This window comes from Cebus imitator, unplaced genomic scaffold, assembly GCF_001604975.1.
Source record: "Cebus imitator isolate Cc_AM_T3 unplaced genomic scaffold, Cebus_imitator-1.0 Scaffold82, whole genome shotgun sequence".
Classification (NCBI taxonomy): domain Eukaryota; kingdom Metazoa; phylum Chordata; class Mammalia; order Primates; family Cebidae; genus Cebus; species Cebus imitator.
The window spans coordinates 6,327,511-6,340,514 of NW_016107397.1; the positions used below are offsets into that span (position 1 = coordinate 6,327,511).

The following is a 13,004-nucleotide window of genomic DNA, read 5'->3' on the forward strand; positions in this document are numbered from 1 at the left end:
CCCGGGTTCAGGCAGTTCTCCTGCCTCAGCCTCCTGAGTAGCTGGGACTACAGGCACGTGCCACCATGCCCAGCTAATTTTTTGTATTTTTAGTAGAGACGGGGTTTCACCATGTTGACGAGGATGGTCTCGATCTCTTGACCTCGTGATCCACCCGCCTTGGCCTCTCAAAGTGCTGGGATTACAGGCTTGAGCCACCGCGCCCGGCCCTGTTTTGTTTTTTTTTTTCATACGGAGTCTCACTCTGTCACCCAGGCTGGAGTACAGTGGCGTGATCTCCATTAACTGCTACCTCCACTTCCCAAGTCCAAGCAGTTCTCCTGCTTCAGCCTCCTGAGTAGCTGAGATTACAGGTGGCGTCCATTGCACCCAGCTAATTTTTGTATTTTTAGTAGAGCTGGGTTTCAGGCTGACCTTAAGCGATCCACCCACCTTGACCTCCCAAGGTGGGATACAGGTGTGAGCCACTGCGCCCGGCCCCTAAACAATATAGTCTTAATATAGGTAAGCATGCAGTATATATTCTGATGTGTCTGGCACTTTTTTTTTTTTTTTTTTAATGTAGAGGTGGGGGTCTCACTACATCTCTAAATAAAAGGTGGTTATGGAGATCCAAGGTGATCTCAATCTCCTGGCCTCAAGCTATCCTCTAACCCCAGCCTCCCAAAGTCCAGGGGTTACAAACAGGAGCCATGGGTGCCCAGCCCTGGCTTCTATTTTGTAGACATGATTTTAAGAGTCATTTTACTGTAACAATGGAAGTATTCATCTTCTCTATAGTATACTGTTCTGTTGCATGACTCTGCACCATATACTTATCCATTCTACTTGCTCAGGGACACTGGATTGTTTTCCATTTTAACCTGCTATGAATGATTCTGCAGTGAATACTCTTATACAGAGGAGCAGGCATGGGGTATGTACTAATGAATGAGACTTCTGGCTCAGTGGCCAGTCTGGCTTCCACTTTGCTAAATTGTTTTCCAAAGTAGTTATACTGGTTTATGCTCTCACTGGCAGGGTAGAAAACTCTGTGATGTTTGCACCCTTCCCAAAGCTGGTGGGTGTGGTGTGGTGTGGTATTCTAAGGTAGTTTTAGTTTGGGTTTCTCCAGACTTCTCTAAGTTGAGGACCTTTTTTCATGTTCATTGGCCGCTGTGATTTCTCTTTTGTAATGTACCTGCTCAAATCTTTCACCCTTTTCTCATGGCAAACATACATCCCATGTTTCCAGCAGGAGAAATGGGTCTGTCTATTCTGACACAAGATGGGTGAATCGGTAACTTTTCTGGTCTGTTTTCCCACTGCTTTTTTTTTGGAGATGGAGTCTCCCTCTTGCCCAGGCTGGAGTACAATGGCACAGTCTCAGCTCTCAGCCTCCTGGGTTCAACTGATTCTCCTGCCTCAGCTTCCCGAGTAGCTGGGATTACAGGCAGGTACCACCACGCCCTGCTAATTTTGCATATTTTGTATTGTTAATAGAGACAGGGTTTCTTCATATTGGCCAGGCTGGGCTTGAACTCCCGACCTCAGGTGATCCGCCTGCCTCAGCCTCCCAAAGTGCTGGGATTACAGGTGTGAGCCGCCTTGCCTGGCCTCCCACTGCTTGTTTTCCTTCTGTTTTCTTTAATGGCTTTCTGCCTAGATCAGGAGGAAGGGACTTTCTTTTGAAACCCAGTAACACAACTGTTATTTCAGTACAGAGCTAAGATAGAAATAGCAGACATGGTTCAATGCCTTGGAAACAAGCCCAGTACTCCTTCAACTACACAGTCCCATGAGACCAGAAAGACAGCCCAGGTTGGAGAATGTCACCTCTCATTGAAGACCAAGTTTTGCAGGGGTTCTTGGTTGGGTGGTTCTGTCATCTGCTGCCTAACTTCCTTTGGGCTCTTATTTGTGAACTTAGAAGACATGTAATCTCACTTTTCTAGCAATTTCTCTAGGAGATGATAACAATGTGGACAGACAAATAATTAGCAGTAAAACATCTTTGTCAGGTGCGGTGGCTCACGCCTGTAATCCCGGCACTTTGGGAGACCAAGGCAGGAGGATCATTTGAACCTAGGATTTAAAAGCCAAACTGGGCAACACAGTGAAACCCCATCTTTACAAAAAGTACAAAAATTAGCCAGATGTGGTGGCATGAGATGATAGTCCCAGCTACTCAGGAGGCTGAGGGGGGAGGATCACTTGAGCCCAGGATGTCAGGGCTGCATTGAGCTGTGATCGTGCTACTGCACCCAGCATGGGCAACAGAGTGAAACCCTGTCTCAAAAAGAAAAAAAAAAAGGCCAGGTGCAGTGGCTCACAGCTGTAATCCTAACACTTTGGGGACCCGAGGAGGGGCAGATCACCTGAGGTCAGGAGTTCAAGACCAGCCTGACCAATATGGAGAAACCCCGTCTCTACTAAAAATATAAAAATTTAGCTGGGCATGGTGGTGCATGCCTGTAATCCCAGATACTTGGGAGGCTGAGGCAGGAGAATCACTTGCACCTGGGAGGCAGAGGTTTCGGTGAGCCGAGGCCACGTCATTGTACTCCAGTCTGGGCAATAAGAGCAAAACTCCGTCTCAAAAAAAAAAGGAAGCAAGCAATCAAGCATCTCCAGGGTAAATGAGAGCAACATGAAGAATAAGCTGCTTATAAATACATATAAATTAAAACAAATTGATAAAAACAATATACCACATCACAATCCAGTCCCAGCAAGGAAAACAATAGGCCAACATTAGAAGGCACCAATGAGATAAAACAGATCTTAAACATTTTATTATTCAGATCACAAAGGACTAGATAAAGCTGCACTCAGAGCTTCTAAATCACAAGCCACGTTACTCAAACAGTGCTTCAGACATTCTTCATTCCTGAACGAGTTTTTTGTTTTTGTTTTGTTTTTGTTTTTGAGGTGGAGTGTCTGTCACTCAGGCTGTAGTGCTGTGGTGCGATCTCAACTCACTGCAACCTCCGCCTCCTGGGTTCAAGCGATTCTTCTGTCTCAGCCTCTTGAGTAGCTGGGATTACAGGTGCTCACCGCCACGCCCAGCTAATTTTTGTATTTTTAGTAGAGATGGGGTTTCACCATGTTGGCTAGGCTGGTCTCGAACCCCTGACCGCGAGTGATCTGCCCCTCTCAGCCTCCCAAAGTGCTGGGATTACAGGCCTGAGCCACTGCCCCCTGGCCCTGACTGAGCTTTGAATCCAGCTGATGCATTTTTGGCCCTATTGGAGCAGACATCCTACTGTCATTTGTAGAAATTAGCAAGCTTATACACAAACAGGAGATTGGAAATATGACTCAGGACTTACCATTAAGTAACAATATTACACAGGTAGTAGCCCTCCGTGTCACACATCTTGCTTTCAAAATTATTTTCAGTCAGCACCTGATAATGGTTTTTTTTTTGTTTTTTTTGTTTTTTTTTTTTTTGAGATAGAGTTTCGCTCTTGTTACCCAGGCTGGAGTGCAGTGGTGCAGTCTTGGCGCACTGTAACTTCTGCCTCCTGGGCTCAAATGATTCCTCTGCCTCAGCCTCCTGAATAGCTGGGACTACAGGCGCGTGACACCTAGCCTGGCTAATTTTTATTGTATTTTAGTAGAAATGGGGTTTCACCATGCTGGCCGGAATGGTCTCCATTCCTCACCTCATGATCCGCCTGCCTCAGCCTCTCAAAGTGCTAGGATTACAGGCTTGTACGACCGCACCCAGCCCCTAATGTCTTCTTTTAAAGGGTGGGAGGCTTGGTGAGTGCATGGCAAATGATCAAATTTAAACAACACTGGTCTGACTTGCGAGGAAGTGAACATTTGGCTGTTGGTTTGTTTAGGAAGAGCCTAACCCGTCTCTTCAAGCTCTTGAGTCCCGCCAAGATGATATTTTAAAACGTTTGTATGAGTTGAAAGCTGCAGTTGATGGTCTCTCCAAGATGATTCAGACACCAGATGCAGACTTGGATGTAACCAACATAATCCAAGCTGATGAGCCCACAACTTTAACCACCAATGCATTGGACTTGAATTCACTGCTTGGGAAGGTAAGTTCGTTTTGAAAGCTGAAACGTCAGTGTGTGCTGGGTGGTTAGTGTAGGGAAATTGTGCTACTGTGATTAGTGCCTTGGCTTTCTAGTTTCCAAAGGCAGAGCAAAAAGCACGTTCATGTTTTTTCTTCTCTAATTGAGTGTTCCTTTGCACAGAACAGATTCCCAAGGCAGGAGTGAAGTCAGAACAAGCTCTAAAGCCTCTTGACTTCTCAGGCGGACTAGAGGACAGGGAGGATCTGTAGGCAGAAGAGGAGTCAAAAGAGTTACAGCCTCTGCCAGTCCTGGCATGGGTCCCGCAGCCTCCGAGCCCTGGAAGAACAGATCTCAGCTGGTTTGCTCAGTGTTCCCCAGAGGTGGAGCAGGGCAACCCAGATTCTCTTTGGTAGTAGGTGGACATTCAGAACCATGGCTGCCCAGGCACAAAAATCCTAGCAATCCTTTTGAAATGCATGGCTTAGGCCAGTCACAGTCTCATATTTCAAATGCATTTTGCTTGAATTCAGTTTGCTGTATTACAAGTAAGTTGCATCAGCCAGCTCTCATGATTGACGTTTACAGGCTCCAGCTAATTTATGGGAGAATCTGACATGCAAAGAAAGACCATCTCATTTGTTACAACAAAGTGGTATTTATTTGAGGGTGCAAAAGGGTTTGTCCCAAGCATCCCTACCAATAGCCTCCTCTAGAATTGGTGATAGAATAGCACTTAAAGACCTAAAAAATGCAAGCATCGTTGTGGGGTCTTTTCCAGGGCTGGGGTGTTTTGGTAACCTTAGTACCGTCTGCATTCACATATTCCTTCCCCTGCTCCTTCATTCAGCCAGTACTTGGCATGCACTGAGGACTCAGATGAGATGAACCAGGCCCTCAGGGAGCCCAAGCCTAGCAGATGAGTTGTCGAGTACGAGCGGCCGTGACAGTGGATTCTTGTGGTTCTGGGAGGCTTCTCAGAGAGCATGGTACTCCAGATAAATTCTGATACCTCAGATGGCCCAGCATCAAGTAATACAATATGTTCAGGGACCTGCAAGGCATTCTGTATAGCCTGATGGGTGGGACATTGGTCAGGAATGGCAGGCAGTGGACAGAAAGCCAGGGAGTTTGGCCATGAGTGTTCACATCAGTGCATTCATTATTAAGAGTGAAAGCATAGAAGAAATAAAGTCTTTATCTAAAAAGGCTGTCATGCATGGGTTTGGATTTATGATAAGCCCACCACCCCCAGACCTCTCATAGTGCCCCATGCCAGAGAAAATTGTGGCCTTGAACCATTGCCTGGCCTCTGTACCCATGGGCCACTGGCACTGAAGTGTGTTGCAGAGAGGGAGAAAACAAGGCTAATCAGTCCCAGCACTTCGGTTAATCCCTAGTATTTTAGAATCTCCCCACCACTCACCACCAATGAGATCTTGCGCCAAGACCCCTTCTTTTTCTTTTTTTTTTTTTTTTTTTTTTAGACAGAGTCTCTCTTTCACCCAGGCTGGAGTGCAGTGGCGCAATCTTGGCTCACTGCAACCTCTGCCTCCTAGTTCAAGCAATTCCCCTGCCTCAGCCTCCCGAGTAGCTGGGATTACAGGCGCCTGCCACCACACCCGGCTAATTTTTGTATTTTAGTAGAGACAGGGTTTCACCATGTTGGCCAGGATGGTCTCAATCTCCTGACCTTGTGATGTGCCTGCCTCAGCCTCCCAAAGTGCTGGAATTACAGGTGTGAGTCACCTCGCCTGGCCAGCCAAGACCCCTTCTCTTAAGGGGTTCTTCGTGGAAACATCTTAATGAACACAAATTGTCTGTGGTCAGGTGTTGGAAAGATTCAGTAGCTGGAATAATTGCAGGTAAAAGGGACAAACAGAACTATCATTCCTAGGCCAGGTGCCATGGCTCCCATCTGTAATCCCAGCACTTTTGGAGGCCAAGATGGACGGATCACTTGAGGCCAGGAGTTCGAGAACAGCTTGGGCAACATAGCAAAACCCCATCTCTACTAAAAATAAAATAAAAATAAAAATTAGCCAGGCATGGTGGCAGGCACCTGAACCCAGCCACTCAGGAAGCTGAGGCAGGAGAATTGCTTGAACCTGGGAGGCAGAGGTGGCAGTGAGCAGAGATCATGCCACTGCACTCCAGCCTGGGCAACAGAGCGAGACTCCATCTCAAAAAGAAAAAAAGTTTCATTCCTGTTAACGTTGTTTTATTTGACAGTGAAGTCAACTTTTTATTTGTTGGGGGTAAGGGGGTGGAGTCAGCTCATATCCCAGCTTCACTCCATCCTGAGCGAGTGACCTTGGATAAGTTACTGGCCGTAACGTGGAGATGATGCTAGTGCCTTCTTCATGGACATGGAGGAGTCAGAGAACCCTGATTAGGCTGCTAGACTCACACCCGGCACAGTGGCGCACGCTCTGATTACTGTTACTCGCTACACTGTCTCGGTCTTTCCCCAGGATTATGGGGCACTGAAAGACATCGTGATCAACGCAAACCCGGCCTCCCCGCCCCTCTCCCTGCTGGTGCTGCACAGGCTGCTCTGTGAGCACTTCAGGGTCCTGGCCATAGTGCACACGCACTCATCAGTCAAGAGTGTGCCTGAAAACCTGCTCAAGTGCTTTGGAGAACAGAATCTAAAACAGCCCCGCCAAGACTATCAGCTGGGATTCACTTTAATTTGGAAGAATGGTAAGTAGATGGGAATGAGTTAAACTTAAACACAGCTGACCCTTGAACACCACGAGTTTGACCTCCATGGGTCCACTAAAATCTGAATTTTTTTTTTTTTAATGAGACAAAGTGTCACTCTGTGGCCCACGCTGGAGTACAGTGGCGTGATCTCAGCTCACTGCAACCTCCGTCTCCCAGGTTCAAGCGATTCTTCTACCTCAGCTTCCCAAGTAGCTGAGATTACAGGCATGCACCACCATGCCCAGCCAACTTTTTTTGTATTTTTTTGGTCAGGCTGGTCTGGAACTCCATCTGACCTCGTGAGCCACCACCCCCGGCCTTGTGGATTTTTTTCAGTAAATACCTTGGAAAATTTTTTGGAGATCTGCAACAATTTGAAAAAACTGGCATATAAACCACGTAGCCTAGAAATATCAAAACAAGTAAGAAGAAGCGATGATGCACAAAATATTTACGTACTAGTCTATTTTATCATTTGCTACCACAAAATGTATACAAATCTATTACAAAAGTTAAAATGCATCAAAAATACACACTTACTATACATGGCACCACTTGCATTGAGAGAAATGCAAACAAACATGAAGATGAGCATGGAATCCCAACTGCATAAAATTCACTGTAGAACATACTGTACTGCTGTAATAATTTCACAGCCGCCTCAAGTATGGGGTGTATCTGCTTCAAACACCATGTGACGCTAATCATCTCTGTGTGAGCAGTTCATTCATCTCTCCAGGAAATTGCATGTTGCAGTAAAAAGTGATCTCTTCAGGTTCTTGGGTATTTTTCATCATGTTTTGGGTATTTTTCATTGTGCATTGCCATTAACCTTGAGTAACACTGTGGGGCATTTACAAAGTGTCTCTTGTGATACAGAGAGTGCTCCTAAGAAGCAGAGAAAAGTCATGATATTACATGAAAATGTTGAATTGCTTGGTATGTACCAGAGATCTGCAGCTGCCACTTCAAGATAAATGAATTCAGTATAAGAACTATTGTTTAAAACAAGGGAAATTCAGCCGGGTGCGGTGGCTAACACCTGTAATCCCAGCACTTTGGGAGGCCAAGGCAGGTGGATCACAAGGTCAAGAGATTGAGACCATCCTGGCCAAGATCAGGTGACACCCCATCTCTACTAAAACAGAAAAATTAACTGGGCATGGTGGCACGCACCCGTAGTCCCAGCTGCTTAGGAGGCTGAGGCAGGAGAATTGCTTGAACCCGGGAGGCAGAGGTTGCAGTGAGCTGAGATTGTGACACTGCACTCTAGCGTAGCGACAGAGCAAGACTCTCTCAAAAAAAAAACTGGGGGAGGGAATTCATGAAGGCATCACTATAGCTACACTAACAGGTACAAAAACGTTGCATTTTTTGCAAAATACCTATTCACCTCATATTGAAAATGCAGCTTTTGGCTGGGCGCAGTGGCTCACCCCTGTATTCCCAGCACTTTGGGAGGCTGAGGCAGGTGAATCACCTGAGGTCAGGAGTTCAAGACCAGACTGACCAATATGGTGAAACCCCATCTCTACTAAAAACACAACAATTAGCCAGGCGTGGTGGCCTTCTCCTCTAGTACCAGCTACTTGGGAGGCTGAGACAGGAAAATTGGTTGAACCCAGGAGGCAGAGGTTGCAGCGAACTGAGATTGCACCACTGCACTCCAGCCTGGGCTACAGAGTGAGACTCCATCTCAAAAAAAAAAAGACAAGAAAATGTAGCTTTTCTGTGGGGTGCAGGATTACTGTTAGGAAGGCATACCTATAGACTCTCATATGATTTGGGAAAAAGCAAAGTCATTACATGACAACTTGAAGCCAAAGGAAGGTGAAAGATCTAAAGCTGGAGAGTTTAATGCCAGCAGAAGATGGTTGATAATTTTAGGAAGAGGTTTGGCTTTTAAAAATGTCAAGATAAGAGGAGAAGCAGCTTCCACCAACCAAGAGGTAGCAGACAAGTTCCCAGATGCCATTAAGAAAATCATAGAGGGAAAGGATCTGTGTTGACAGGTTTTTAATGCAGACAAAACTGCCCTCATCTGGGGTGGGGTGAAAAAACACAAAGGGCATTTATTAGTAAAGAAGAGTGAGCCCCAGGATTGAAGGCAGGGAAAGCTAGGCTAATCCTCCTGTTTTGTGCAGGGAGTACTCTTACCTATAAAGCTGCTAACACCCGAGACTTAACGGGAAAAGATAAACACAGCTGCTAGTCTTTTGATTGTACAACGTCTGGACAAGAACCCTTTTTGTGGATTAATTCCATTGATGCCAGTAAGGGACACCTTTTAACATTCTTCAGTGCTCAGCCTCTCAGAACCCTGAGTTAACATCAACGGTGTCAAAGTGGTCTACTTCTTCATAACACAACGTCACTATTTCAGCCTCTAGATCAAAAAGTCTTAAGAACCTCTGATGCTCATTACACACGTCACTCTATGAAATAACTGTCAGTGCTATGAAAGAGAACCCTGGCCGGGCGTGTTAGCACACGCCTGTAACTCCAGCTACTCGGGAGTCTGAGGCAGAATTGCTTGAACCCAGGAGGCAGAGGTTGCAGTGAGCCTAGATCATGCCACTGAACTCCAGCCTGGGTGACAGAGCGAGACTGCGTCTCAAAAAAAAAAAGAGAACCCTGCTAGAACATCATGAAGAGTCTGGAAGGATTACATCATTTAAGAGGCCATCATTGTATAAAAAGCTGTGAAAGCCATCACAGTGAAACAGTAAATTCGTGCCGGAGAAACCTGTGTCCAGATTTGCATGACTTCATAGGATTTACAACAGTTAATCAAGGAAACTAGGCCGGGTGTGGTGGCTCACACCTATAATCCCAGCACTTTGGGAGGCCGAGGTGGGTGGATACCTGAGGTCAGGAGTCCAAAACCACCCTGAACAACAAGGTGAAACCCCATCTGTATTATTTAAAAAATAAAAAAATCAATCAAGGAAACCATGAAACAGATCATAGATAGGGCAAAAGTGGGTGGTAAAGAGTTTCAGGATCCAGATCTTGGAGAAATTCAATGGCTAACAGACATTGCACAGAGGAACTGACAGAAGACAACTTAATGGAGAGAAGTGCTTCCAAACCAGTGCCAGACAGTGAAGCAGCAGCGCTAGAAAGCAGATTTCCATTAGACCGTCTGAGAGAGGGGTTCTGATCACTCAGGGCTGCTTTTGACTGCTTTTATGACCTGAAGTCTTCTATGATACAAGCACTGAAACTAAAGCAAACGGTGGAAGGATTCATACTGCATAGAACTGTTTTTAGAGATATTAAAAGGCAAAAGGTCAAATTATGATGTGTTTCCCTAAAGTTACATCGACTATGCTTGCCTCTCCTCCTTTCCTGCCTCCCCTTCCACCTCTTCCGCCTCTGCCACCCAAGACAGCAAGACCAACCCCTCTTCCTCAGCGGCATGAGGACCATGGGATGAAGACCTTTGTGATGATCCACTTCAACATAATGAATAGTAAATTCATTATCTTTTTCCTTTTAAGAGGCAGGATATTGCTCTGTCACCTAGGCTGGAGTGCAGTGGTGTGATCATAGCTCACCACAGCCTCAACCTTCTGCGCTCAGGTGATCCTCCCACCTCAGCCTCCCAGGCAGCAGGGACTACAGGTGTGAGCTACCATGCCCAGCATCCTTATTGTTTTCTTAACATTTTCTCAAGTTTATTGTAAGACTATAGCTTATAATATATAGACTATACAAAACGTGTGTTAATCAACTGTCATGGGTAAGGCTTCCCATCAGTAGTAAGCTATTAGTAGTTAAGTTTTGAAGGAGTCAAAAGTTTTAGGTGGATTTTCACCTGCATGGCAGTGGGGCGCAGTGGCCTAACCCCCACATTGTTCAAGGATCAACTGTACTATATGATGTGCAACATGGTTTTGATAAGAGGCAGCAAGGGGTTAGGATATTCTGTAGCATATAGGCCATACAGCAGTTTGCATCAGGTCAAATCTTCTAAGTCTAGAATGCCTGTGGGGTTGTTGGAGAGGAAGAGCAGAGATGAAGCAACACGAAGATGTCCTTGTTCCTCTGCAAAATGTAGGGTTTCTGAGTGAGACACAGCTCAAGAGGGAATTGTGAGGTGTCAGAGGAAGGGGGTTGTCCAACCAGGCAAAGCAGGGAAGTCATGGCTGTCCACCATCTTGCCCTCACATTCTAAAACTTACCATCATAGGGACACCAAAGTTATCTTCTCATATGGCCGTATAAAGATGGATGTCACATATTCACTATCCCATGGATGTATGCCTCTTCTGGTTACGTTTTTATGGAGGGAAGTGAGTTCGTGTCATTCATCCAGTGGTACCTTAACTGCCCTCAGCTTCACATAAGGGGAGCAATTATGAGGACTGAGAGCCTAGAAGATGCAACTTTTGGGTTTCTAGTCCTCAGCCCCAGATCCTTAGGCAACAGGGATTGGAGCAGGTGGTCTGAGGTGTCTTCTAGCTTCAGAATTGTCATCAAATACCAGGAATGGCTCTTTGGTTACTTTTTAACAAAATAGCATTTAAATCCTTTTCAGTATTAAGCATCTTGGAGACAGACTGAAAATGTGATGTTCTTGGAAACACCCTTTCCCGTGTCATCAGTTGTGGTTTTGGTGACTATCCCCTTCCACACTGAGGAAGTACCTACTTCCCTCAGGGCTACTCCTGTGATGCTACCTGGTGGTGTGTGTTTTTTCTTTTCAGTGCCAAAGACTCAGATGAAATTCAGCGTCCAGACGATGTGCCCCATCGAAGGAGAAGGGAACATTGCGCGTTTCTTGTTCTCTCTGTTTGGCCAGAAGCATAATGCTGTCAACGCAACTCTCATAGATAGCTGGGTAGATATTGCCATTTTTCAGTTAAAAGAGGGAAGCAGTAAAGAAAAAGCTGCTGTTTTCCGCTCCATGAACTCTGCTCTTGGAAAGAGCCCTTGGCTTGCTGGGAATGAACTCACTGTAGCAGATGTAGTGCTGTGGTCTGTACTCCAGCAGACCGGAGGCTGCAGTGTGACAGTGCCAGCCAACGTGCAGAGGTGGATGAGGTCTTGTGAAAACTTGGCTCCTTTTAACACAGCCCTCAAGCTCCTTAAGTGAATTTCCATAATTGATTTTAAAGGGTTTAGATCTTAAGAATGGTGCTGTTTCATGCCTATTACCAGTTAAGGGACTTGTATTAAGTTTCAAGTTCTTTTTATTTAGGCCAGTTGTGTCAATAAAAGCATCATGTAATTTGTGGTTCTCATTTTATTTAAAATTCAGCAAAATCATGTGCCATCTACCATGATGACTGCCAACTCCATGACAGACCCTTTCAAAAACCAATTCAGCTTGCTGCCCCTGAGATGTAATTGGCTGGGGAGTTGAGTGCTGTAATAAAGGAGGAAATGCTAGGGACAGGGCAGGGCAAAGGTCGGAAAGACATCTGAGCCGCCTTGAGATCATCTGGGGTGAGGAGTACAAAGTTCTGCAAGGGTGTGGTTTTGGGATGACAGTAAATTGAAGTGGAGAGAACAGATAAAAAGGTTGGAAGCTGCACACTGTATACTGTTAAGAAGTTGAGTTTTATCTTAGAGGCAGCAGCAGATTTGGAGCCAAGGAATGAAATGGTCAGGCGTCCTTCTGGTAATTAACATAGGAAGCAGTGTGAAGCGGGCAGGAAGACTGGCAGCTGTCAAAACTGGAACAGTCCAGTGAGTATGTGCAGGCCTGGGCTTGGGCAGTGACAGGGCGGGGAGCACAGGTCAATTTCCGCAGTAGAACCTTCTAAAGGAAGACCAGAGAGAGGGTCAACAAAGTTGAAAAGAGAAAGTAATTGAGGATGAGGTCAAAGCTTTTGGTTTCAGAGACTAGGCATATGGTAATATTTAGGTAGGAAATTGAGGAAAAGGAGCTTGTGGGGCAGAAAGGGAAGGAGCAGGAGCTTGGGGCACTCTTGCATCTTTAATAAATCTTGTAAAGGCTTACTAAATACAACTAAGAATTATATCAACTATACCCTAACAAAGATTAAAAATTTACATTCCAGTTAACTACCTTAAAGGTTTAAGCCCACTTTCATCCTACAGATACAGCCTGAGGAAGGCTAGACAGGTACACCCCCATCCTTTCCATCATCCCTCACCCCTTTGTCTTGAGAAAGGAGGTTTAGCTGCTTCTTTAGTTCTGCAATTTCTTTTTCTTGCTCTATTATCTTCATCTGTAGGGTGAGGTTAACCTGTAAGGAGAAAATTTTAAACTCAAAATAACTTACTACTTTTTTTTTTTTTTTTTTTTTT

General features: G+C 45.4%; 2 protein-coding genes and 1 non-coding gene across 5 annotated transcripts in view; 2 read left to right on the forward strand and 1 right to left on the reverse strand.

Moving 5' to 3' along the window:
* AIMP2 (aminoacyl tRNA synthetase complex interacting multifunctional protein 2) overlaps window positions 1-11,961 on the forward strand; it is a 13,300-nt gene extending 1,339 nt beyond the window's left edge. For both annotated transcript variants that reach the window (XM_017533735.2, XM_017533736.2), the window contains exons 2-4: window positions 3,831-4,037; window positions 6,488-6,719; window positions 11,435-11,961. In XM_017533735.2, coding sequence (XP_017389224.1) covers window positions 3,831-4,037; window positions 6,488-6,719; window positions 11,435-11,823 — 828 coding nt within the window. In that variant the 3' untranslated portion in view covers window positions 11,824-11,961. The remainder of the gene's footprint in view (window positions 1-3,830; window positions 4,038-6,487; window positions 6,720-11,434) is intronic.
* On the forward strand, window positions 5,231-5,367 carry LOC119472030. Its single transcript, XR_005201128.1, has one exon. It is a non-coding gene; the product is annotated as a small nucleolar RNA SNORA42/SNORA80 family (small nucleolar RNA).
* EIF2AK1 (eukaryotic translation initiation factor 2 alpha kinase 1) overlaps window positions 11,956-13,004 on the reverse strand; it is a 41,548-nt gene continuing 40,499 nt past the window's right edge. For both annotated transcript variants that reach the window (XM_017533729.2, XM_017533728.2), the window contains exon 15: window positions 11,956-12,943. In XM_017533729.2, the coding sequence (XP_017389218.1) occupies window positions 12,812-12,943 (132 nt within the window). In that variant the 3' untranslated portion in view covers window positions 11,956-12,811. The remainder of the gene's footprint in view (window positions 12,944-13,004) is intronic.